General features: G+C 43.5%; 1 protein-coding gene across 1 annotated transcript in view; it reads left to right on the top strand.

Annotated features, from left to right (window-relative positions):
* The window catches only part of LOC136709755 (AT-rich interactive domain-containing protein 1B-like), a 252591-nt gene that overhangs the window by 204053 nt on the left and 24961 nt on the right, over nucleotides 1-23577 (top strand). Inside the window, exons 6-8 of the mRNA XM_066685236.1 lie at nucleotides 3357-3440; nucleotides 7965-8135; nucleotides 14617-14938. Coding sequence (XP_066541333.1) covers nucleotides 3357-3440; nucleotides 7965-8135; nucleotides 14617-14938 — 577 coding nt within the window. The remainder of the gene's footprint in view (nucleotides 1-3356; nucleotides 3441-7964; nucleotides 8136-14616; nucleotides 14939-23577) is intronic.

Raw genomic sequence — 23577 nt, 5'->3', positions numbered from 1 at the left:
TACTGATACTGCTACCACTACTACTACTGTTACTACTACTACCACAACTGCTACTATTTCTACTACCACTACTGCTACTGCTACTACTACTTCCACCACTACTGCTACTAATACTACTACTACTACTACTACTACTACCACCACTACTGATACTGCTACCACTACTACTACTGTTACTACTACTACCACAACTGCTACTATTTCTACTACCACTACTGATACTGCTACCACTACTACTACTGTTACTACTACTACCACAACTGCTACTATTTCTACTACCACTACTGCTACTGCTACTACTACTACCACCACTACTGCTACTAATACTACTACTACTACTACTACTACTACCACCACTACTGATACTGTTATTACTGCTACCACTACTACTACTGTTACTACTACTACCACAACTGCTACTATTACTACTACCACTACTGCTACTGCTACTACTACTAACACCACTACTGATACTGTTATTACTGCTACCACTACTACTACTGTTACTACTACTACCACCACTGCTACTAGTACTACCACCACTGCTACTGCTACTGCTACTACTACTACCACCACTACTGCTACTACTACTACTACTACTACTACTACTACTACTACTACCACCACTACTGATACTGTTATTACTGCTACCACTACTACTACTGTTACTACTACTACCACAACTGCTACTATTACTACTACCACTACTGCTACTGCTACTACTACTACCACCACTGCTACTGCTACTACTACTACCACCACTGCTACTGCTACTGCTACTACTACTACCACCACTACTGCTACTAATACTACTACTACCACTGCTACTGTTACTACTTCACTACTGCCACTGCTACTGTTACTACTACTACCACAAATGCTACTGTTACTACTACTACCACCACTGCTAATGCTACTACTATTACCACCACTACTGCTACCACTGCTACTGTTACTACTACTACCACAACTGCTACTACTACTACTACTACCACCACTACTACTATTACTACTACCACCACCACCACTATTACTGTTACTACTACAACTACTACTACTACCATCACTGCTACTGTTACTACTATCATTTCCACCCCTACTGCTACTGTTAATACTACTACCAACACCACCACTACTGCTGCTGCTACTAATACTATTACTACTGTTACTACTGCTATTGTTACTACCACCACCACTACTGCTCCTGTTACTACTACTACTACTACTACTACAACTGCTGCTGCTACTAATAATGACATTAATACTGATACTACTACTACTACTACTACTACTACCACCACCACTACTGCTACTATTGCTACTGATGCTACTACTACCACCACCAGTAGCACAGCTGGTACTACTAATAGTACTACTGATACTACAACTTATACCCCCATTACCACCACCACTACCACTACTACTACTACTACTACCACGGCTGTTACTACTACTACTACTACTACCACGGCTGTTACTACTACTACTACTGCTATATTACTACTACTATCACCACTGCTACTATTGCTACTGCTACTAATAATAACATTACTACTGATACTACTGCTACTCATACTTCACCCTACTCATACTTCACCCTACCATCACTACTGCTACTAATTCTACTGATACTACTACCATTTCTACTACTTCTACCACCACCATCACCACCACAACTAACACTGCTATTACTAATATTACTATTACTTATAATACTAATAATGCTATTAGTGGTACTACCACTGATACTACTACTGTTAATGCTATGACTATCACTGTTATTACCACCATTGCTACTGTTACTGCTAATAATATTTGTACTTCTTCCTTTATTACTAGTACTACTACTATGAATATTACTACTGCTTTTACTACTACTACCACTACAACTACTACTGCAACCACTTCAAATAATACCTCTACTACTATTACTGCTACTATAACTAATATCAGCATCATATTGGAACATTAAAGGTAATATTTTACCTCCTAAATGTAGGAAAACCTTCTTGATAATCACTAGAGATACACAGGCAGAGGTAGGGAGGCGGAGAATACAGACTGACTGTGTGTGGATGAAGAATCTCAGACAGATATTGAGTGGTGAAGCCAAGAAAGGCTGTGAAGGTTATGAGAGGTTATTTTTATTGAATCTTGGGTGAGACAGGTGACCAGGGCATTAGACAGAGGATAGGGGTGATGTGATGTGACTTTTTGGTGTCTGAGAAGGTTTTGAATGTTTTAGGGGTTTTGCAGGAAGAAGCTTAAAATAGGAGTAAAAAAAAAAAAAAACGATGATAGCAGTCAAGACCATTTTTGTGAAGATACTTCTTCACTTTCTTCATCTTTTGTGTTGCAATGTAACTGGGGTGAAAAAATTAACTCTCGCCAACATTTTTGATTCCAACAGTATTTCTTCAAGACCTGCTGTGTATGAATGCTTACCTATACCTGTATGTCAATGACACACTTTAGAAACAAATTGGATCAGTGCATTACAGGATACACCAATAAAGCAATAAGCCATTTGAAAAAGTATAGTTTTGTGACTGGAAGCCATATCCACTATGACTTCACTCATTCATTCATTCATTGTCTGTAAGCGCTAATCCAGTTCAGGGTCGCGGTGGGTCCAGAGCCTACCTGGAATCATTGGGCACAAGGCGGGAACACACCCTGGTGGGGGCGCCAGTCCTTCACAGGGCAACACACACATATTCACATTCACACCTACGGTCACTTTTGAGTTGCCAATCCACCTACCAACGTGTGTTTTTGGACCGTGGGAGGAAACCGGAGCACCCGGAGGAAACCCCCACAGACACGGGGAGAACACACCAACTCCTCACAGACAGTCACCCGGAGCGGGAATCGAACCCACAACCTACAGGTCCCTGGAGCAGTGTGACTGAGACACCACCTGCTGCGCCACCGTGCCGCCCCACTATGACTTCACTGTTAAAGTTTATCCCAAAGGTGTTTGTTGGGGTTAAGGTAGGATTCTCTCTGGGCCCTCACCCAACCAGCTTTTATGCACTTTGCTTTGTGCACTTTTTGTCCAATGTTTCCTTGGTAAGCTGAAGCCTTATAACGTTCCCGTCACTTTCAGAGGAAAGATTCACGTGGTGGTCTCCAAACCCAAACACAGTTTTATGCTCACATTCACTGAGCTCTTTAGAATGACCCATATATATATGTAGATACTTGTTTTTCTTCGGACAGCAACGCTTACTTGATTTAATTGATATGTTAGAATATATTTAATCAGGGAAATCCTCTGATTTGATGTTTATCTTGGAGGAGATTATTATAATATTTTACATACTCTCACTCTTTTTCATTTGTCCTCTCCACAGGTTCTCAGCTAGCCCCCCAGACCCCTGGGAACATGTCTGACTCCCACTCCAACATCAGCCAGGCCCCTGTGTCTCAGGAGAGAGGTAAATATGACAGAAAATGCACATCTATGTGGGAATTTAATGCACTTATGCTCTGGTGCACACCACAGTTTTATTATTATTAATTTTTTTTTATAAATACTAGAACTGATTCCTTCCGTAATCTGTTTTACCTGAATTCCCAGTGTTCTTCAATTAACACTGTAGGGGGACAAATTACTCTCACTGCTAGCATTTGTTTCTGTTGTTTACAGTTGATCAGTAATTACTGTTTCAATAATTAGATTTGTTACTGGAGCAAGAGGCTTTATTTTCTGTGTTGTATTTTAATTGTTTTCTAGTTCGATTTTCCAATCACTGTTCCTATAAACATATTAAATGAACACAGTACAGTAGAATACGGCAGTAGCGAAATCCAAAAGACTGTCAGAGAAATGCCCCACTCCGTGGATGTTCTGCTGCTTCTTTTTTATTGATAACCATTCCTGCCAGGCAGAGGAGAAAATATGCTGTCGATGAGAATGCTAGCTGCAGAATGCTAAAATATAGACGTAGCATTTCAAAATAATACCTTTATGTCTTGTACAAATGACTTAGTATTTCACATAATGTCTGATTTTCTGAGGAGTTTCAGAGACTGTGTCAAAGTTTGTCATGGTTTTGGGACAAAACAGCATTGCAAGATCATTATTTTGAGAAATCGGTTCATTATTTCACGATGCTAAGTCATATGTTGACATGCGGCTGCAGTGGGCCTCCATAGCTTTTAGAGTGATGCATATTTAAGACAAAGAGGAATTAATATTGTCTTGCAATGTTGTTTGGCATAAGAGAAGTGTTTTCTGTCTCTCTCTTTCTCTCTCTGTGTTTTCACATTCCTTTCCTTTTCGTTCCTTTTTATTTTAGTTTAAGTACAGGACCTCTCTGACCTCTGGAGGACTGTGCTTTTGCATTATGCTGTTTAAAATATATGATGGAGTCTGGCCTCTTCACCGCGCGGCCCCTTAGAGCTCATTTTATTTCCATAAATTCAGTCGAGCGGCTTTTTTTTCTCCTTGCTTTACCACTCAGATCATTGTTGTCCGACTGAGAGCTGTGCTTTCTGAGCCAAGCATGGGGGGAGGTGGGGGGCGGGGGGTTAAAGTTGGAGGGGAGAGAGGTGGGGGTACAGTGGCGGTGGTGGGGAGGGGGGGTGCGTTATTTGCTTTTAGCACGGTCTACACTGTGTTTCTCTCTCTCTCTCTCTCTCCATCCATTTTCCGGGCAATTTAAAACGCGGTATTACACAGTGTTTTTTTTCCCCTGAACTCCCTTACGTTAATGGAAGCAAAACATTACAATAATGTCCCCCGTTAAAGCTGCACTCTCTGGCAGCCTAAGCACTTTCAGCTCTCGTCTCATCATGTGCTGGATGCAGACGGCCGGCCGGGTCCAGTCGGCCGAGCGGAACAGAGAGCAGGGGAGATGACCAGCCGCCTGTCGGTGTGTGTTTGAAAGGCCCCGCTCAATAAAAAAAAGGAGCTGGCCCTTTGCTCAACACACACACACACACACACACACTTCCTCTTACACTGCCGCTTGCTGCTCTAGCGAGCATTTCCATTTACCCTAATCTGGAATATTACTGAGTGGAGAGGCCCAGCACAGGCAACCTTTCACATCTGAGTGGATTGGAGGACCACCCCCCAACCCTCCCTCCCTCCCTCCTCTCCCACCCCTCCCCTTTTAGGTCTGTTTGCCCAGGGGTTTTAAATGTAATAAAGTGCCACTCCAGTTAAATATTGGGTCCAGCGAGGATTGCTCTAAATGTCAGTTTTTGCTCTCCGTTCAGGCCGTGAATGCTCCCACAATGTTTTTAGATTATTTTTATATTTATTTTTATTCATTTCCTTCCAATTTATAGTTAAAGCCCAGTGCAGGTCTCTTCCCCCACCTCCTGCTCCTCTATCAGAGCCTATATCACTCACTCTTATTAAATATATTTTATAATATAAAATAGTTTGTTGGCAGTATGTTGCTGCTGAGGACTTCTGGCTCAGCAGAGGACACCATTTGCTTGAATTTGTCATGTGACATTTCACACACATATATATGGCTCCAGTGCTCTTAAAAATGATGGTTTTACAGGGGTTCTTTAGTAAAAGGGAAGTTACAAAAGAACTGTTTTGACCACTTTACTCATGCAAAAGGTTCAGGGTTTTACACAGAATCATTTTCTTTACTAATGAACCCTTGTAGATCATTTTTAAGTGTGTACATCCTCTAGCTGGGTTTGTAGAATCCCTTGATTAATGAATTCAGCTAACACCAACTCCAAACTCCAAACTCCACAGACATGGAACTGCTCCCTTTTGGACAGGTGTAGACGTTCTCTTCAGATCCAAACACACCTTTATTTGATTCCACCAGTGGTTCTTAAATTTTTAGAGTACCACCTCTTATAAAACCAAAACCTCCAAGTACCACTTATGTCTTATCACCTTTTGCCATTTCATTGGAAGTGCTGAGCTTAGCCTTACAGTGGGGCCTTAAACTCAGATCTGACTCAGCATCCATTTGGTACTTGGTCTTGTTCATCACACTGATAAGTGGTAAACAAAGTCCTTCACTAATTGCGTATGGTTTATCTGGTTTAGCAGTCCACAAACGAGCACTGTAAGTATTTCTGGGGATTTGGAAACTGTGGTGGCAGCATTCCTTTTTGTGGATGTGCACTGCTTTAAATCTCTAAACTGATATTTGCCCACGTGGTATTTTTTTAATCCATTCCACAAATTCATTTTATTTAAACATAATTTGCGTTTGGGGCGGCACGGTGGTGCAGCAGGTAGTGTCACAGTCACACAGCTCCAGGGGCCTTGAGGTTGTGGGTTCAATTCCCGCTCCAGGTGACTGTCTGTGAGGAGTGTGGTGTGTTCTCTCTGTGTCTGTGTGGGTTTCCTCCGGGTGACTGTCTGTGAGGAGTGTGGTGTGTTCTCCCTGTGTCTGCGTGGGTTTCCTCCGGGTGACTGTCTGTGAGGAGTGTGGTGTGTTCTCCCTGTGTCTGCGTGGGTTTCCTCCGGGTGACTGTCTGTGAGGAGTGTGGTGTGTTCTCCCTGTGTCTGCGTGGGTTTCCTCCGGGTGGCTGTCTGTGAGGAGTGTGGTGTGTTCTCCCTGTGTCTGCGTGGGTTTCCTCCGGGTGACTGTCTGTGAGGAGTGTGGTGTGTTCTCCCTGTGTCTGCGTGGGTTTCCTCCGGGTGCTCCGGTTTCCTCCCACAGTCCAAAAACACACGTTGGTAGGTGGATTGGCGACTCAAAAGTGTCCGTAGGTGTAGATTATCAGATTACTATACTAGATTATCAGTAATGTATTTATTCTTCAGTAAATGTAGTACATTTTCCGACGACATCTAGCGTACCACCTCAGGATGCTTGGGGCACAATCAGTGGTAGACGTACCTCAGTTTGAGAACCACTATATTGCACAATTAATTATTAATTTTATGGACTAGAGAAGAAGAACCAAGGTTTAACTCTTAAAACTCAATGTTTATTTTTTAATCCTCTGTAACTACATGTACCCTCTCTGAAAAATAAATGGCATTATTTGTCACAAAAAGTACAAATGTACATTTAAAAGGTACAAAGGTGGTTTTAAAGTCCAGCTGTGTTCCCTAAAATCAAATCCATTACATTATCTTCTCCAGAAGGAAAGGTGAATATTTTAGATTAAATGTGGCACATAATTTGAAATCTACAATTATAATGGAATAAAGTACAATTATGTTCCCTAACTTAAAGTACTGAATATGTGTACCCTTGAGGGTACCACAACAGTGACAGCAACAGGTACCACTGCAGTAACAGCTTTTATGACAGACTTTGTAGGAGTGGGCAATAAACAACATGTTTTTTGCTTTTGTGATAAATCATAACAAAATATGCATTTTAAGATTTTCCTTTTGATCATTTGGCTATGGCTTAATTCTTATCTGTCTACACAGACTGTCAAAAGTTATCAATAAAAGCATGTTCAATGTTCAATGTTCTTATCTTGGGAATGACGCCAAACCCAAAGCATGTTATCTCCTTGTTGTGATGTCAGCCAATGTTCATAGCACAATGCCACACAGGAGCCACAGCCCAAAGCTCTTTTAAACACTTGAAACCCCCTGGAACACCTGCAAATCACGGGTTTTAATATGGTTTACAATCAGATTTCTGATCGAATAGGAAGCACAAATAGCCTTGCTCTCTATGTGGATACAATGACCCCCGCTCCCACCATTACTGCTCATATTGGTAGCTAGAGCTGATGTGACAGATCTGGAGAGTTTGTGTTCTCCTCTGAGGCACTTAACAGTTAAGTGGTGTTGCTTCAGTGGCAGTTAGAAAAGAAGCAGTGGCCTAGACTCACACATCTCCGAGGAAGACTCTGGAGGCTGGTGGCATTGTGTGTGATAGGGGGGATATACACAGTAAGGGTGAGATTAAAACATGATCAGATATTTGTTTTAAAGAAAAGTAACATCAGTAAAAGAATGTCATGTAGAGAAACATATAACAGTATATGTCTTTGTGTGACAGGCTTCTTGAACAACATGCAGAGGACTCAGAGCCAGTACGGCCCTCAGTCCGGACCACCCGTGTCCCCTCATCCTTCAACTGGGAGCCAAATGCAGCACAGCATGGGTGGCTATCAGCAAGGCAACTTCACTGGCTCCTATGGAGCACCAAGTGGCCAGTATGGCCCTCAAGGTACTGAATGTTCTTGCTATAGATTTGAACTGTCTTGCCTGAGCTGCTCTGTGGTCCACATCACATTCTGTACTGTGGTGAGCATTTATATCTTCTTTGGCGAGTGTAGGAGTGTGTGCGCTCCTTTGTTGGCTCGCGATTCTTTCTCGTGTGGTGGAGATGTGAGTCAAGGTTTTAGAGGTTAGCAGAATATTCATGAAGCTGAACTGTGGATGCTCCTGACACTTTCTGTTTTCATTGGATGAATGAAATAAAAATGAACTTGCAGCTGTTACTAAAAGTTGCACCCTGAAATTAATTTTAATGTCCCGGCTAATTATCAGAGGTCAGCGCTTAAGCGTGGCCCTCTGTGAAGAGTGGACTGTGCAGATGACTTCATTAAAATCTCTATGCGCAGGTAGAAGGAGGTCGCTGTGGACTTCAAGCTTCTTTGACCTGTTCTGGACCGTCTCGAGCAGGTCGAGTACAAAAGAAGTCGCTCGGTTACTATAGTAACTGTGATGTCCACTCCATGGTCGGCCTTCGGAAACTTCCCTCAGATCTCTGGCTGTTCTGACCTCTGGCTAAAGCACTGTCCGGCGCTGACATGTTCTCCCACGCTGAATAGCAGCCATCTCGGTAATAATGGAAGAAATGTGCAGGGCAAAGATAAACGGAAGAAAAAGATGTTAGTTACTTTTGCGGCTCTCCTGGAACGTCAACATTGTTCCTGTTCTGGCTGGCTAGATAAGCCCATATGTTAGTGTTTATGCTGCTGTAATCCTTCAGTCACACAACAAAGAGAATATTATGATATTCATGCTGTGTACTTTAATGTGTCATTGTGATAAATGCACAGTCTGTTTTCTTTTCTTAATCTCCCTCAGACCCTCCCTCTCCTACATTGATGAATGGTTCACATATATATGGTATTATTCCCATCCCACCCTCTGTATTCTACTAATGTATTGCAGGAGGACAGACACCGATAATGAAAGCTTAAAGGAGGAGAGGGAAACCTGGTTCTGTGTAAAAATTGGGGCCCATGCTGATGGGAGGAGTCCCCCACCTCCCCGACACACACACACACACACTTAGTAACACGTGTGTTGGAGTTTGGCCATCCCCAGAGTCGTGGCATTTGGGCTTCCACCAGGCTGGGCTTGAACTGAAAGCCTCACCGGGTCAGGCCACAGTGAGTGGGCCAGCCAGCTGCTACTCATTGTTTCTGATGAAATGTCCATCTGCTTTCTGTCTCACCTCTTGCCAGAGAATTACTAACCCATTAAACCAACATCGAAATGGGCTCCATGCCTCTGATTGCTCTGCTGTGGGCTGCTTGGGTCAGTGCCTGGAGGCGGGAGCTTAGAGGCATGAGCGTATGAACATGTGCGTTTACACATGCTCTAGATACGCAGTCACATTCATTATATTAAGGGCACCTCCGTGTTTTTGCACTTACTGTCCATTTTCTCGACTCCACTGACCATAGAGGAGAACTAAATATTAGACCATCTGTTGTTCTGAATAGGTTTCACCACCTTTCACCCTGTTCTTCAGTGCTCAGGACACACACAAGGCCTCCAAACAGTCATGAATTGGGTGGTGAATCATTCTTAGTGGTGGTGGGTTAGTGGATCAGACACAGCAGTTGCTGTTGGAGTTTTTAAAGCTTTTAGTTTCACTGCTGGACTGAGAATAGTTCACAAACTATGAGCTGTGTTCTGTGTCTGACACAAATTGTGCAGTGACTGATGAGCTACTGCCTCTGACTTTACATCTTCAAGGAGGTGGTCCTAATATTATGACTGGACCATGTGTATTTTCACCCTGAATGATTGACTTAGCTGCATCTCCCTCAAATAAATTTGCTCTCTGCAGAGTCTCAAATTCATAAGCACTGTTAAACTACGATAAACAATTTGGTAACAAACATATAGTGTCCCATAAGAACAGAAAACAGTGTTTTAATAGCTTTGGATTGCTCATATTCTATGGTAAACATCGATGTTTTTCCTTTGAGCAGCCCTGGCTTCTCCCTCAAAGATGTGCTTTATCTCTGCTAATAACCACAAGAGGAACAACAGTTTGGCTTGCCTTGCCCATGTTGCAGTTAGGAAGCAGAGGACTCAATCCTTGCTTGCCTTGAGGGGGCTGAGGGTTTTCTAACGGGAGGGGGCTGAGTAGGGAGCCCTGAGGCACCTCGAGTTTCACTAGAGACTCCCTGCTGAGAGAGCTGCTGAGGTGGCTAGGAGAGAATCTCAGGCCCCAGGCCACGAAAGAGGGAGACTGGCAGAGAGAGGGAAAAGAAAACTCATGAGTTAGAGGAAAAGAGGATGAGATGTCTTAACTGTCAAGAAAAAGGCAGAAAAGGATGACTTTTCTCAGAGCATCTGCCACTGAGGTCATGTTCTTTGCTGTTTGATGGGTCCAGAGCAGCAGGCCTAGAGCGGGCAGCACAAACGCAGCTTTCTAACGGCACGGACTTGTTTGCTGTGGTATGATTTATAAGCAAATGTTGGAGTGTATTTAGGTTAATAGAAATCCCTTGATGTTTAAATGGAATATTTATATCCCTCTTTTATTTTTTATGACTTTGTTGGAACTTCTGGTACTTTGTTGGAGTTACGACACATTTTAAAAGCTTCTTCCATCTGGAATTAAAACCTCTGAAAGACAGTTCGACTCCACTGACGAAGGTAAATTAGGAATTGTGGTTGAGTTGGAGTGCTGCGTTTAAGCGTTTACCCTCTCCTAAAGAGGTTCCTGAGGTAATTTACGTGTTGAAGTTTTAGTGCTGTTGACTGGAACGAGTGAATGGGGCCTGGATGAAGAGTGCTGAGGATGCAGTGTCTCTAATCTGGTCGGTCACAGTGCTCTTCTCCTGCGGGAGAGTGGGGATTAAATACAGCTCAGGAACAGCGTCCTCGGAATGTGTGACCATGCCTGGAATTTCCATGTAATTGGTAACGCACTGCAGTTTCTCCCTCCCTTCGGCCTGTTATGAATACCACACCTTCCAATGGCGAGTGGCTGGGAAAAGATGGCGGAGGATATCCGAAGGGCCGAGACTGATAAAAAAAAAAGACTGTGGTTCATTTTTTGCTTGAGAAAACACTAGAATAGCCAATACCATGGCTTTGACTGCTTTGTGAAGAAATAGAACCGTCGGTAGAATGAATCCCCAGATCTATTCAGTTATTTGTGGCAACACTCTGGGTTAAAGATGAGCTCCTCAGTGGCTGTGAAGGACAGAGCTTGAGATTGAGAGGCGGCCCTTATCACCTCTGAAGAGGCCCTGTTAGCCAAGCACCAGCAGTTCTGAAAATTAGCCATTTTCAGGGAGGAAGAAAGAAAAGTGGGAAAATATCACATGGTCACTGACTGCTGGCCCTTAGTAAACTCAAATCATTTCTTCAGAGGAGGACCAGCCTCTTACTTTCCTCAACTGCAGGGCAATACTGCTACCTGATGAAATGTGTGCTCCAGTGTGAGAGACTCTTCAATAAAAAGATAGCAAATTATTTAGAGATTGCACATATAACAGAGTACTGTGCAAAACCTGAGACCAATGTTGTTTTATTTAATGTCCACGCTATTCATTTTTCAGGAGGTATTTCTGAAGAGATTACATATAAATCTATGCACTTGCACCTTACCAAAACTTACCAAAACTTTCTTCATCAGATAAACAGTACTGAAACTTTACTACGTTAACTCGGGTTTAAATAAATCTACAAGTGTCCATCCTTCCACTGTTAGCCCTTTTCCAGCAACGTGAATCTGTGCCTTTACACCAACATAAATTGGCTCCTGAACAAGAGAAGTCTGTAACTAACTCGAACAAAAGAATAGCAGATACTTCAGCGCGAACTGTGTGGACATCTGTGAGGGTGTTGAGCTAATGAAGCTCCAGAAAGAGCTCAGAGCCTCAAATATATCATTATCACGCAGTGGAGCTGGACTTGGTCAATAACAATGTGTTATATAAATAAACAAAAGGAAATAAAAACTGGAAAGTGCTCTGTTTGTAACGTGAGGCAGGTTGGCTACATTTCTTAAATGCTAAAAAAGCTCCTAAGTACCGCGCAGAACATGGCATCATTTAGAATCTGCTCTAAATGCTGGATAAACCATGAATCTGTGTTCATTTATCTCTGGATGAGGTGCTGAGCAATGCTGGTACTGATCAACGTCCCTGATGATCATGTATTCTTGCTTCTCTGGTGGAAACAGGGGCCGGTTCGCTGGATAGAACCAAGGTTCCAAGAATCCTGAATGGAACTGATTCAAGAACCAGAGTTCTTTTGGTGGAAAAGGGCTGTGTGAAAAGACTGGGATTCTGAGATGATGTGGAGCTGCTATGAATTATTGAGAAATGTAAAATGTGTGAATTAGAGGAAGAGAGAAATTAGGTTTTCTGTTCACTTCATCACGTTCAGGATTGCCGTGGGTCCAGAGCGTGCCCAGAATCACCAGTACATAGAGGGCATCACATGCTCATATATTCATGTCTCGAATCACACACATTTATGGACACTTTTGCGCATCATGTGTCTGGCTTGTGTGCTGTATTGTATATGATAGTAATGTGTTATGTATGATGAAATACTAGTCCAAGATTGAGTAAACAGAACACTCTTGAACCCATCTCTGAGTGCACACACTGGCTTGTTTATTGAAGGGGTCAGAAGTGTGTAGCTGAGAAATGAATCGGGGGGAGAGTTGAGGAGCAGTGTGAGGTCTCAGCTCAGCCCTACAGGAGATGTGTGAACTCCTCCTAAATCAGGGCAGGAGTCCATCCAAAATACACACGGTGGAAGTGATGTCCAGGCTGGTCATGCCAGAGTGAAGGCAGCCCAGCAGCTGTGCTGGACTCTCTGAGGTCCAGCACTTAAGCTCTAGCTGCATGAAAACACTGTAGCTTTGACAGAAATGTGAGGCAGCATGCCAGATCAGCTTCAGTTCTTTTCAGAGTCAAGGCCTGAGTGCGCGGCAGGAAAAACCTGGCTGTATTTCAGCACCACATCCCGCTCCATTGTTCAGGCGTCTTTGAAACATCGCCACTTGTCCATAAACCTCAATTTTGGAGTTTCCCTCTCTCTGTCGCTTGGTGTGTAATTTTAGAAGCATTATGTCACCTCCATTCACATGCCACACAAATCTCAGGTGGATTTCCCCACATCACAGGAGCGGATTTCTCATTCAAACACTTTGTTGATATTGAAATTCCTTCCATGATTTTGTGTCAAGTTTCCACACTGCGTTTTTTTTTTCCCTTCATCATTCAGAGCTGGGAAAGCCTTGAGGTCTTATAGGGACTTCATCCCCTTTTCCAGACGTATTCTCTGGGGATTAGAGTGTGAGCCCTAACTAAAGCACCCATAATGAAATCAAAATAAATACCTTTGGAAAGGAAACCCTTACATTTTTCGCTCCCTCTCCCTTTTTCACCTTGATTCGTCCACAGATGGTCCACAGGTCTAGCAGTCCTGGCTCTTTTCCATGCTCATGGATTATAGGGCGGTACGGGGTGTGAACTTGGCTCCGTGGCTCGTGAGTTAACACAATCACCGGACACTTTAACCTCTATCTGCTAGGACTATTGTAACAGATCTGGAACTGGAACAAAAATATATACGGCGCAGTGCGAAAGTCAGAGACCAGCTCTTATATTTATATGTCTTTGCTTTTACAGTTCTAAGAGCTGCTTTCCATGGGCCGCTGATGTAAAACGAAGGATTGGGATTAGGTTCGTGCTCAATAAAGTCGATACTACCCAGTTAACAGTTGCCTTGATTGGTCCCTGATATCGCTCTTTGAAATCAGATTCTCCTGGGCTGTTATTTTGACCATCCCTGTGCTTAGTCCTGGTTTATCTGTCGGATCTCCATAGAACACTGGAGTTTGTTTGTGCAGCTGAAAACAGAATGCACTGGTTCAGGAACACTCGTGTTGTCGCGCCTCTCTGAGCTCTCTGCACAGTGGCGAAATAGTTTGTAGGCAATTAAAGAGTCTTCACAGTGTTTGAGGAACTTAAGCTCAAGCGATGCAATTGTGCTTGTGTCGATTCAGCAGATTCTCCTCAGTGCTCAACGCCATCAGGGCCCTGATGGCAATCACAGAGACGTTTGAGTTAAGAATGCACTACAGCATGGAGAAAAACCGTAAAGTACTGTGTGCTGTCAGAGAGCCCCTTTAGCAAATGCTGGACATGTATATGGCCATGGAAGAACACGCTCTAGAAGGCTCCTTATCTCGTTTAAAGCAAGTGTAGATCAGGGAGTATTACTTTAATTCAGTAATTTGGTTAAATAGACGCGTAATGTTTTTTTAACAGTATGTTTTTAGAACCTTTGTGCATCTGAGTGCAACCGCATTTAATTAAGAAATTGCCGTGTCTTCCTGACTGTGGCATTTTGTGTGATTAAGGAAAAAAAAGCAGCAGACTTATATATCTAAGCAGAAACAGCGCTAACCCTTATTTTTTCGCTCTCCTCAGGGAACTACCCCAGACTGCCTGCATATGGAGGGATGGCTAATGCTAACTGCACTGGTCCAGGACCTGGAATGACCAACAGTTTGGGCATGAACTCCAACAGTCCAATGCACGGACAGGGTCCCGTTCAGTCCGTGTCTATGAGTCGGAGCCCGGGAGCTGGCAACCGACTCTTCCCAGGCAGCGGGAACAGCCTGGCACCCACATCTCCCAGCATGCCTCAGTCTGCCGGCCCAGGGATGGGTCCTCCTGCAGGAAATGTTAACCGTAAATCGCAGGAGAGTGCGACGGCTTTGATGCAGACAGCAGGCTCCACTCAGGGGAGGTGAGTTACTGTGTGTGTCAGAGTGTTAAGGTGGTATTCTGGCATGCCATTGCTGTCGTAACTGAAGTGCCTGGAGCACTTGGCATTTACTAAAGATTCTTAACTAAACTGAACCCGTTCCGAAGAGAGCTATTTTTCAGTCTGTTTCTATATTCTTTCCTGAATTATGTTTGATGAGAAGGTTTGCCTGCCTGACAGCCATGACACGCTGACCCAGTGGTGACAGCAGGAACTACACTGTTCCAGTATTGCTCAAGAATAAAGTGAACGGTGGAGACATTTTCAAAACAGTGAGAATATTCCGATCTAGAAAAGTGGAAATAAAGAAGAATATTTGACTTCATGCTGTTCAAAAATAAAGCATTCAACCTGAATTAACCGGCGTGAATGGGAGAAGACATTTTAGAACACTGGGAATAAAGGACACCATCATGGAACAGAATGAATGGGGAGAAACATCTAGAAAAGTGTGAGTGGCATATTTTAGAACAGTGTGAATATTTGACTTCATACTGTTCCAAATCCAAAACAAAACATGAAGCCAAAAGAACCAGAATACAGTGTTCTCTCCAATTCACACTGGTTTGTTCAGTGTGTTTTAAAGTAATAAGCCACAAGAGGCCGTGCGTTACTGTGATTTTATCATGGGCAAGGTTGGTTTTGGCACAATGCGAAGCAGAGTGACAAAACAAGCCTTTCCCGTGAAAAAATCGCAGTAACACACAGTTTCGAGTGGCTTATTGCTTTTATAAAATGGCGGTCAACATGAAATACAATAAAATACACAACTATTTAATTAATAAGCATATTTATTCATTAACAAACATTTACAATAAAATATTCCTCCGCCACACAGTATAGTCCAATAATGCACTGTTGCTAAGCAACATGAGAGTGATACATAGCTACTCCATGTATAGAGCTAGCCCTGGGCTGTGTTTTTAGCCTTTAGCTCAAGAAACTGACTGAGTAGGATTAGCGATATGATAATAGTAAAAGTTCTATGGTGATAGAACTTTTGTGTTCCATTCATAAATCACATATATGAGTAGTATTTGTAATAACCATTCTTTCACTGATGTAAACTCTGGTAGCTAAGCAGTGTAACATGAAAAGTTAGATACTAAACAAACACCCACTTAATGATCAGGACTGCAGTTTATATTAATCAGAAATTGAATTAATGTTATATTAATCTGGACAATATCTTCACACCATTCATCCACTGGTAACCCACCCAATTCCCTTTTTTATAAGCTACTCACTACCAAGGTTTATACCAGTGAGAGACTTCCAACGGTTCCACCCAGTTAGGGCAGACCCACTCAGTGTGTGGATTTGTTGGAGAATGGTGGGTGGTACAGTACATACACAGTCTTTGACATGAACATCAGTCATGTAGAGCATGGTTTAGGGAATATTCAGATTTCTCAGTAGCACAGTCTCATTAATACTGAGTAACCTACTGTTCTGTGTAGCATGCCCAAGCCTGATTAACTCAAAGCTAAGTAGTCTTTAAGTTCTAATACATCAATTCTTTTATTCATTCTCTTCTGTAGCCACTCCGGACCCCACCCACAATCACAAATAACTTATGAGTTGTTTTATCCCAAAGTCCAAACAAGGGCCAGCTCTAGCTGCGTAAAAAAACCCAAATATTCATTAGAGCTGCTTTACCTCTCCATTCTCCTCAGAGCCAAACCATTCATAACTCAACTAGATAAAGTCATTGTGGCTAGTGTTGTGAACATGCGCGGCACTGTTATGATAATGCCTTTTAAAAGAGCGAAAGGAGTCCCATCATCTCTCTAGCATGGTAATAATGACAAATTAAGTGCTGTCCAAGCATTGTTAACAAGCGCCTTTGTGGAGGGCTGTGGTCGATACATCATAAGCCATTTGGCATTTGGAGGAGAAGTTTGTGTTGACACTTTAGTGATTAATGGAGGATATGAGCCTGTGTTGCAGTCAGTGTGTAAATGCTAAGAAAACCATTAAGAGAAGGCTTCACTGTCAATAAGAAGTGGCATGACATGATGCCTACTGCTGTGCCCAATCACACAGCCTGTCAGTCTCTCCTCGTCTTTGTCTCTCTTAGACGTCCAGACACATGGAGGGAATACGATGCCTCAAGCACCATTCATACTGCATTTCTTATCGTACTTGTCCTTTTCCATGACCTCTAACAATGGAGCTTGCTTTCTCTTTCCTCAAGCAGTTTCAAAAATACTATATAGTTGCAGCTAAGGGAAGCAGCTGAGAGTAAAAACTTAACTTCAAGCTCAGCAGCGATCAATACTCTTTAGTGAATTCATATTTAGAGACTCGTGTTTTAGTAGAAACATAGTCGAGACCATTTAAACAAGGCTGAGTCAAGATCAAGGCTGGACAACCGCAGTCAGAGTCAAAACCATGGCTTTGACAGTCCACGACAATATGTAGTATTTTTTTATCTTAGAAGTAAAGCTTCAAAATCACTGCGATGTTTTACTGACTTGTAACAGAGAGAAGAGAGCTTCTGCCATTGCTGCTTAGAGGTCAGCACTGCAGAAACCATACTATGTAACTTTTGGAGGAGGGTAGGAAACCAGGCCCCTCCCTCACATCCCTCTTGATGTCAGAATGATGTTGTATAATTGAATAAATCTCTACAACTCTAGGGGTGCTCCGGTTTCCTCCCACAGTCCAAAAACACACGTTGGTAGGTGGATTGGCGACTCAAAAAAGTCAGTAGGTGTGAGTGTGTGAGTGAATGTGTGTGTGTGTTGCCCTGTGAAGGACTGGCACCCCCTCCAGGGTGTATTCCCGCCTTGTGCCCAATGATTCCAGGTAGGCTCTGGACCCACCGCGACCCTGAACTGGATAAGGGTTACAGATAATGAATGAATGAATGAACTCTAGGGGGAGGCCAGGAGCAAAAACACCAAACCTTACTTGGTGTTGATTTAATGTACACTGACATTGACATGATATTCCTGAATTTATCAAAAGAGCATATATTCCCAGTAAAGTCCACAGGTGTGTGTGTGTGTGTGTGTGTTGTTTTAGTGAGACGTCCCCTGTTTTTTATGAAACACTGTGGTAGAACATCGCCAGGTAATTGACTGTGGGGGGTATACACTTGGCCTAGTGCTGCTTTGAGGGGTCCTTTGTGTTCAGTGTACTGTTTTATGTTTGAGAAATGGGACACACTCGGACAGTCAGTGGAAAGGCCACACACACACACACACACAACACCAGTACACAAAGCTACAAGTGTGAATTGTCCTGAAGCATTTATTTATGGCTGGATGAAGCTCAGAAGTGGTTTTGGCCTGTGCTCCTCTCATTAAAATTCATACGCCTACGAGTGTGATATGGTAATACAGTTGTGCTGATTCAGTGCCGAAGCAGTGGAGGAACTCCTACTGCAGCAGCAAGGTAATCTCCCAAAAATCACAGCCTCGCTGCCACTACTCTCAGCAGCATTGTTGTCCCTATCTAATGTTATTTGACATGACTTCAGCTTCTCCTCAGCAAACGCAATACGAGAGGGTGTCTTTGGATGGAGAATGTAATTAAAGGAGTCTGACAGAAGCAGAGGAAGTGTGACTTTATGTGTACGTGTTTGTTTTTCCTTCCCCTTGATACCTCTGCAGGTTTTTAGACTCAGCGCTGACAGGTCTTCAGCTCCACAGCAAACCTGTGCCTGTCCGCTGTGGGACAAACACACAAATGTGGATTTTTTAGTCTTGTCACATTGTACAAGGTTGCTGAAGCTCAGAAATAATATTTGGCCACCTGTGTCACTCACCTTCGTACTCTATCAGTAAAAACAACACCACAACACCATCCTGAGGAAAATAGGCCAGCTGCCAGTTTTTCCCACTGAACTTAAGCCTGGTCTGACTTCAGTTTGAATATTAACCCCCAGTATGTTTTAGTTTATTAGTTACACAATGTAAGTAATTATGTCTCGGCACATAAAACATCACCAGTCGAGTCAGTAAGTTTATTATAATATTACGATGTGTTCATTCATTCATTGTTTGTAACCGCTTATCCAGTTCAGGGTCATGGTGGGTCTGTGCAAGGTAGGAACACACCCTGGAGGGGGCGCCAGTCCCTCACAGGGCGACACACACTCACACCTATTAATACTTTTGAGTTGCCAATCCACCTGTGGTTTTTTTGGACTGTGTGAGAAAACTGGAGCACCCGAAGGAAACCCACTCAGACACAGGGAGAACACACTAAACTCCTCACAGACAGTCACCCGGAGGAAACCCACTCAGACACAGGGAGAACACACTAAACTCCTCACAGACAGTCACCCGGAGGAAACCCACTCAGACACAGGGAGAACACACTAAACTCCTCACAGACAGTCATCCGGAGGAAACCCACTCAGACACAGGGAGAACACACCACACTCCTCACAGACAGTCACCCGGAGGAAACCCACATGGACACAGGGAAAACACACCACACTCCTCACAGACAGTCACCCGGAGCGGGACTCGATCCCACAACCCCAGGAACCTGGAGCTGTGTGAATCATAAGATAATCACAAAAAAAATTTATTCTTTCTTTCTTTTAAATAAAAAAATATTTTTTTTTTTAAAATATATTTTAACATTTCTAAAACTACTTTTCAGGAAGTCTATAAATAAGATTTAAATGGAGCTGTTTTTCAGTTTGAGGGTGGCACGGTGGTGCAGCAGGTAGTGTCTCAGTCACACAGCTCCAGAGACCTGCTCAAGTCCTGCTCTAGGTGCTCCCTCTGTGAGGAGTGTGGTGTGTTCTCCTTGTGTCTGCGTGGGTTTCCTCCGGGTGACTGTCTGTGAGGAGTTTGGTGTGTTCTCCCTGTGTCTGTGTGGGTTTCCTCCGGGTGACTGTCTGTGAGCAGTTTGGTGTGTTCTCCCTGTGTCTGCATAGGTTTCCTCCGGGTGACTGTGTGTGAGGAGTGTGGTGTGTTCTCTCTGTGTCTGCGTGGGTTTCCTCCGGGTGACTGTCTGTGAGGAGTGTGGTGTGTTCTCCCTGTGTCTGCGTGGGTTTCCTCCGGGTGCGCCGGTTTTCTCACACAGTCCAAAAAACCACAGGTGGATTGGCAACTCCAAATGTGTGAATGTGTGTGTCACCCTGTGAAAGTCTGGCGCCCCCTCCAGGGTGTATTCCCACCTTGCGCCCAGTGATTCCGGGTAGGCTCAGGTCCCACTGTGACCCTGAACTGAATAAGCAGTTACATTCAATGAATGAATTAATGTGTTCTATTTGTAGATTTTGTGACATCACAAAAAGAGTACAGCATACAAATGCCCATATACAGTACCCTTCAAATGTTTGGACACACCTGGAGGTTTTCTATTATTTTGAGCCATTTTCCACTTACTGTGAATGTATACCAACAGTCAAAAGTTTGAACAGCTTCTCATTCAATGTTTTTCTTAGTTTTTTTTCCTACATTGTAAATGAATATGAAGACATTAAAACTACAAAGGAACACATGGAATTATGTAGACAGCTTTGCACACTCTCTGCGTTCTCTCAGTCAGCTTCAGGAGGTCGTCACCTGGAACGGTTTTCAGTGAACAGCTGTGGCCTCATCGAGAGTGAATCTGTAGAACTGCTCACCTTCTTAATGTGTTTGAGACCATAACTTGGGTCGTGCAGAGTTAGGGCTGGTACAGTTCTATACAGTGAACAGCCCTATTCCACCAATGGCTAATGAGAAGGTGTCTGGTGCTGTTTAAATATCCCAACTACAACAGTTTAGCTCTGCCCATCAATGCCAAAGTTATATAGAATGGTGTGTTTTTGAATGAGGCACAAGTCCTTTATATCAACTTTAAAGGCACAGTGACACTGAAGGTTGGAGAATGGTCATGTGACTATAAGCTGTGACGAGTTTTGATCCATCAGTGTGTAAATATAAAATCAGTGGAAAGTGATGTGTAGGACATGGACTCATTAAAGACAAGAAGAAGATATTTAAGCTGAATGGAAAATATATATTGACCACATTAAGGATGATTTTATTTGCCAAGTGTTAAATTTGATACGGCTTTTGCTTTAATGTAACGCAGTTTCAGTTTGGCTCCTGGGATGAAATGTCTGTTCTGAGCATCTGTGTGTTGAGATTTGAAAAAGTGCTTTTATCATTTAAGCTTAAAAGGCCCAAATGAGCCTCAGACAGCTCCTACTGATTCACTGCTGCATCTCAGGCCCATAAAGGCAGGAGTGATGGAGTGCAGCTTATTGTCTCTCAGTCACAATGGCAGAGCTTTTTTGGAAGCATTACTTTCGGTTGCAGTGGCTGCTTTCCTGAGCTGCATTTACAGTCGGAAGGTGTCCTCTTCTGCAGTGGGAGGAAGCACTGGAGGGGGGAAAACTGCCATTTCTAAATGAGTTCAGGAGCTATGAGCAACTCATAATTCTCCTGGAGTGACGAAAACAAGCTCTGGGAAAATTGCAGAAAGCAATCCTTAAAAAAGAAAGAAAGAAAAAAAAGAAAATGAAAAACGAAACGGCAAACGGGGGGTGCACCAAATCAAAGGAAATGGAAAAAGCGAAAAGAGAAAAAATGGCTCGGGGGCAAATCCTTGCCAAATAATTCATTTCTGACCTCCTTAGTAAGTAAATTTGCTAAATAAATAAGAGCTGCTTGGATGTCAAGAATCCGATGCGGCCCCCAGCGATGTGGCTTGTAGCCTTGGCAGGAAGAGTTGGCTTTAATAAATGGCAAGAATAAACGGCTTTTTCTCCTGTTTGATGTGAGGCTTTCTCAAGGATTTAATATGTTAAAAGCTGTCCTTTCATTTTGCGTTTTATTTTGGATTTTGTTTTGGTTGAGTCAGGCTCTCCCCGTGCCTGCCGTTTGCCTTGAGAGCAGATTGGATCCATATATAATTCATAGCCTCCCACCGCCTGTACTGAGCTGCCTGCTTTTACCCACCATCCCTCTGCCTTTCTCTCTCTCTCTCTCTCTCTCTCTCTCTCGTCAGCCACAGCTCATCTGTACAGGGCTCTGTCTTATCAGCTTCTCCAGCTATAATCAACATTCCTTATGGCAGCTCTTTAAATGCACCTGTTCAGTCATTGAGGCTGAGATGGTTATGAGTTCATGAGACAAGATGGTATCGTTTGTCAGCAGATGTCCTCAATGAAGCCGTCATATCATTATACTGCACTTTTACTGCATTTCTCTGGACATTAGTCTTTGTGGAGGTATTACCGCGGGTAGGGAATAGAGAGGTGCTCTCTGTATCAGTCTGATGTAGCTGGGCTTTCTCTACATCAGCCTCGGTGTGGGATGTGGGGCACCGAGGGGGCTGCAGCTCCCCCTACTTTCAGGACTGTTTAATTGCAAGTGATAAAACTCAACCTGGATCAGTGTTGATGTAAGAATGAAGTTGTGGTTTTGTCTTCCTCATTCATTTATTCAAAATCTTTTTGATGTTATAGTGAGGAGCAGCGATACAAAACACAGTCATTTTGTTACAGAAGGGGAAATTTGTCTGTAATTCTTTTGAACCTCCACTTTAGTTCCTGACCGGCTGACATTCTGCAGCTAATATTAGGCCTTCAGCAGCTTTGAGGATTTTTTTTAAACAATGAATTTATCTGTTATTCATTCATTCATTCATTATCTGCAACCTTTATCCAGTTCAGGGTCGCGGTGGGTCCAGAGCCTACCTGGAATCATTGGGTGCAAGGCGGGAATACACCCTGGAGGGGGGGCCAGTCCTTCACAGGGCAACACACACACAGTCACTCACACCTACGGACACTTTTGAGTCGCCAATCCACCTACCAACGTGTGTTTTTGGACTGTGGGAGGAAACCCATGCGGACACAGGGAGAACACACCACACTCCTCACAGACAGTCACCCGGAGGAAACCCACGCAGACACAGGGAGAACACACCACACTCCTCACAGACAGTCACCCGGAGGAAACCCACGCAGACACAGGGAGAACACACCACAGTCCTCACAGACAGTCACCCGGAGGAAACCCACGCAGACACAGAGAGAACACACCACACTCCTCACAGACAGTCACCCGGAGCAGTACTCGAACCCACAACCTCCAGACCCCTGGAGCTGTGTGACTGAGACACTACCTGCTGCACCACTGTGACGCCCCTCAAGACAATGATGCCAAGTTAAATATAATAGTAATAATAATATTTTTCATTAATAGATAAATGGGTGGCAGCAGGTAGTGACACAGTCACACACCTCCAGGGACCTGTAGGTTGTGGATTCTAGTCCCGCTCCGGGTGACTGTCTGTGAGGAGTGTGGTGTGTTCTCCCTGTGTCTGCGTGGGTTTCCTCCGGGTGCTCCGGTTTCCTTCCACAGTCCAAAAACACACGTTGGTAGGTGGATTGGCGACTCAAAAGTGTCCGTAGGTGTGAGTCAATGTGGGTGTGTGTGTGTATGTGTGTGTGTTGCTCTGTGAAGGACTGGCGCCCCCTCCAGGGTGTATTCCCGCCTTGCACCCAATGATTCCAGGTAGGCTCTGGACCCACCGCGACCCTGAACTGGATAAGGGTTACAGATAATGAATGAATTAATTATTATTTAGCATCAGACCTCTTTGACCTTACTTTCAGTCCTGCTCTGTACTGGTTTATATAGTGCACCAAGGAGCCA

This window comes from Hoplias malabaricus, chromosome 1, assembly GCF_029633855.1.
Source record: "Hoplias malabaricus isolate fHopMal1 chromosome 1, fHopMal1.hap1, whole genome shotgun sequence".
In the NCBI taxonomy this organism is placed as follows: domain Eukaryota; kingdom Metazoa; phylum Chordata; class Actinopteri; order Characiformes; family Erythrinidae; genus Hoplias; species Hoplias malabaricus.
Note: the sequence above shows the minus strand (reverse complement) of the source record. Positions and strands in the feature narration are given on the sequence as shown.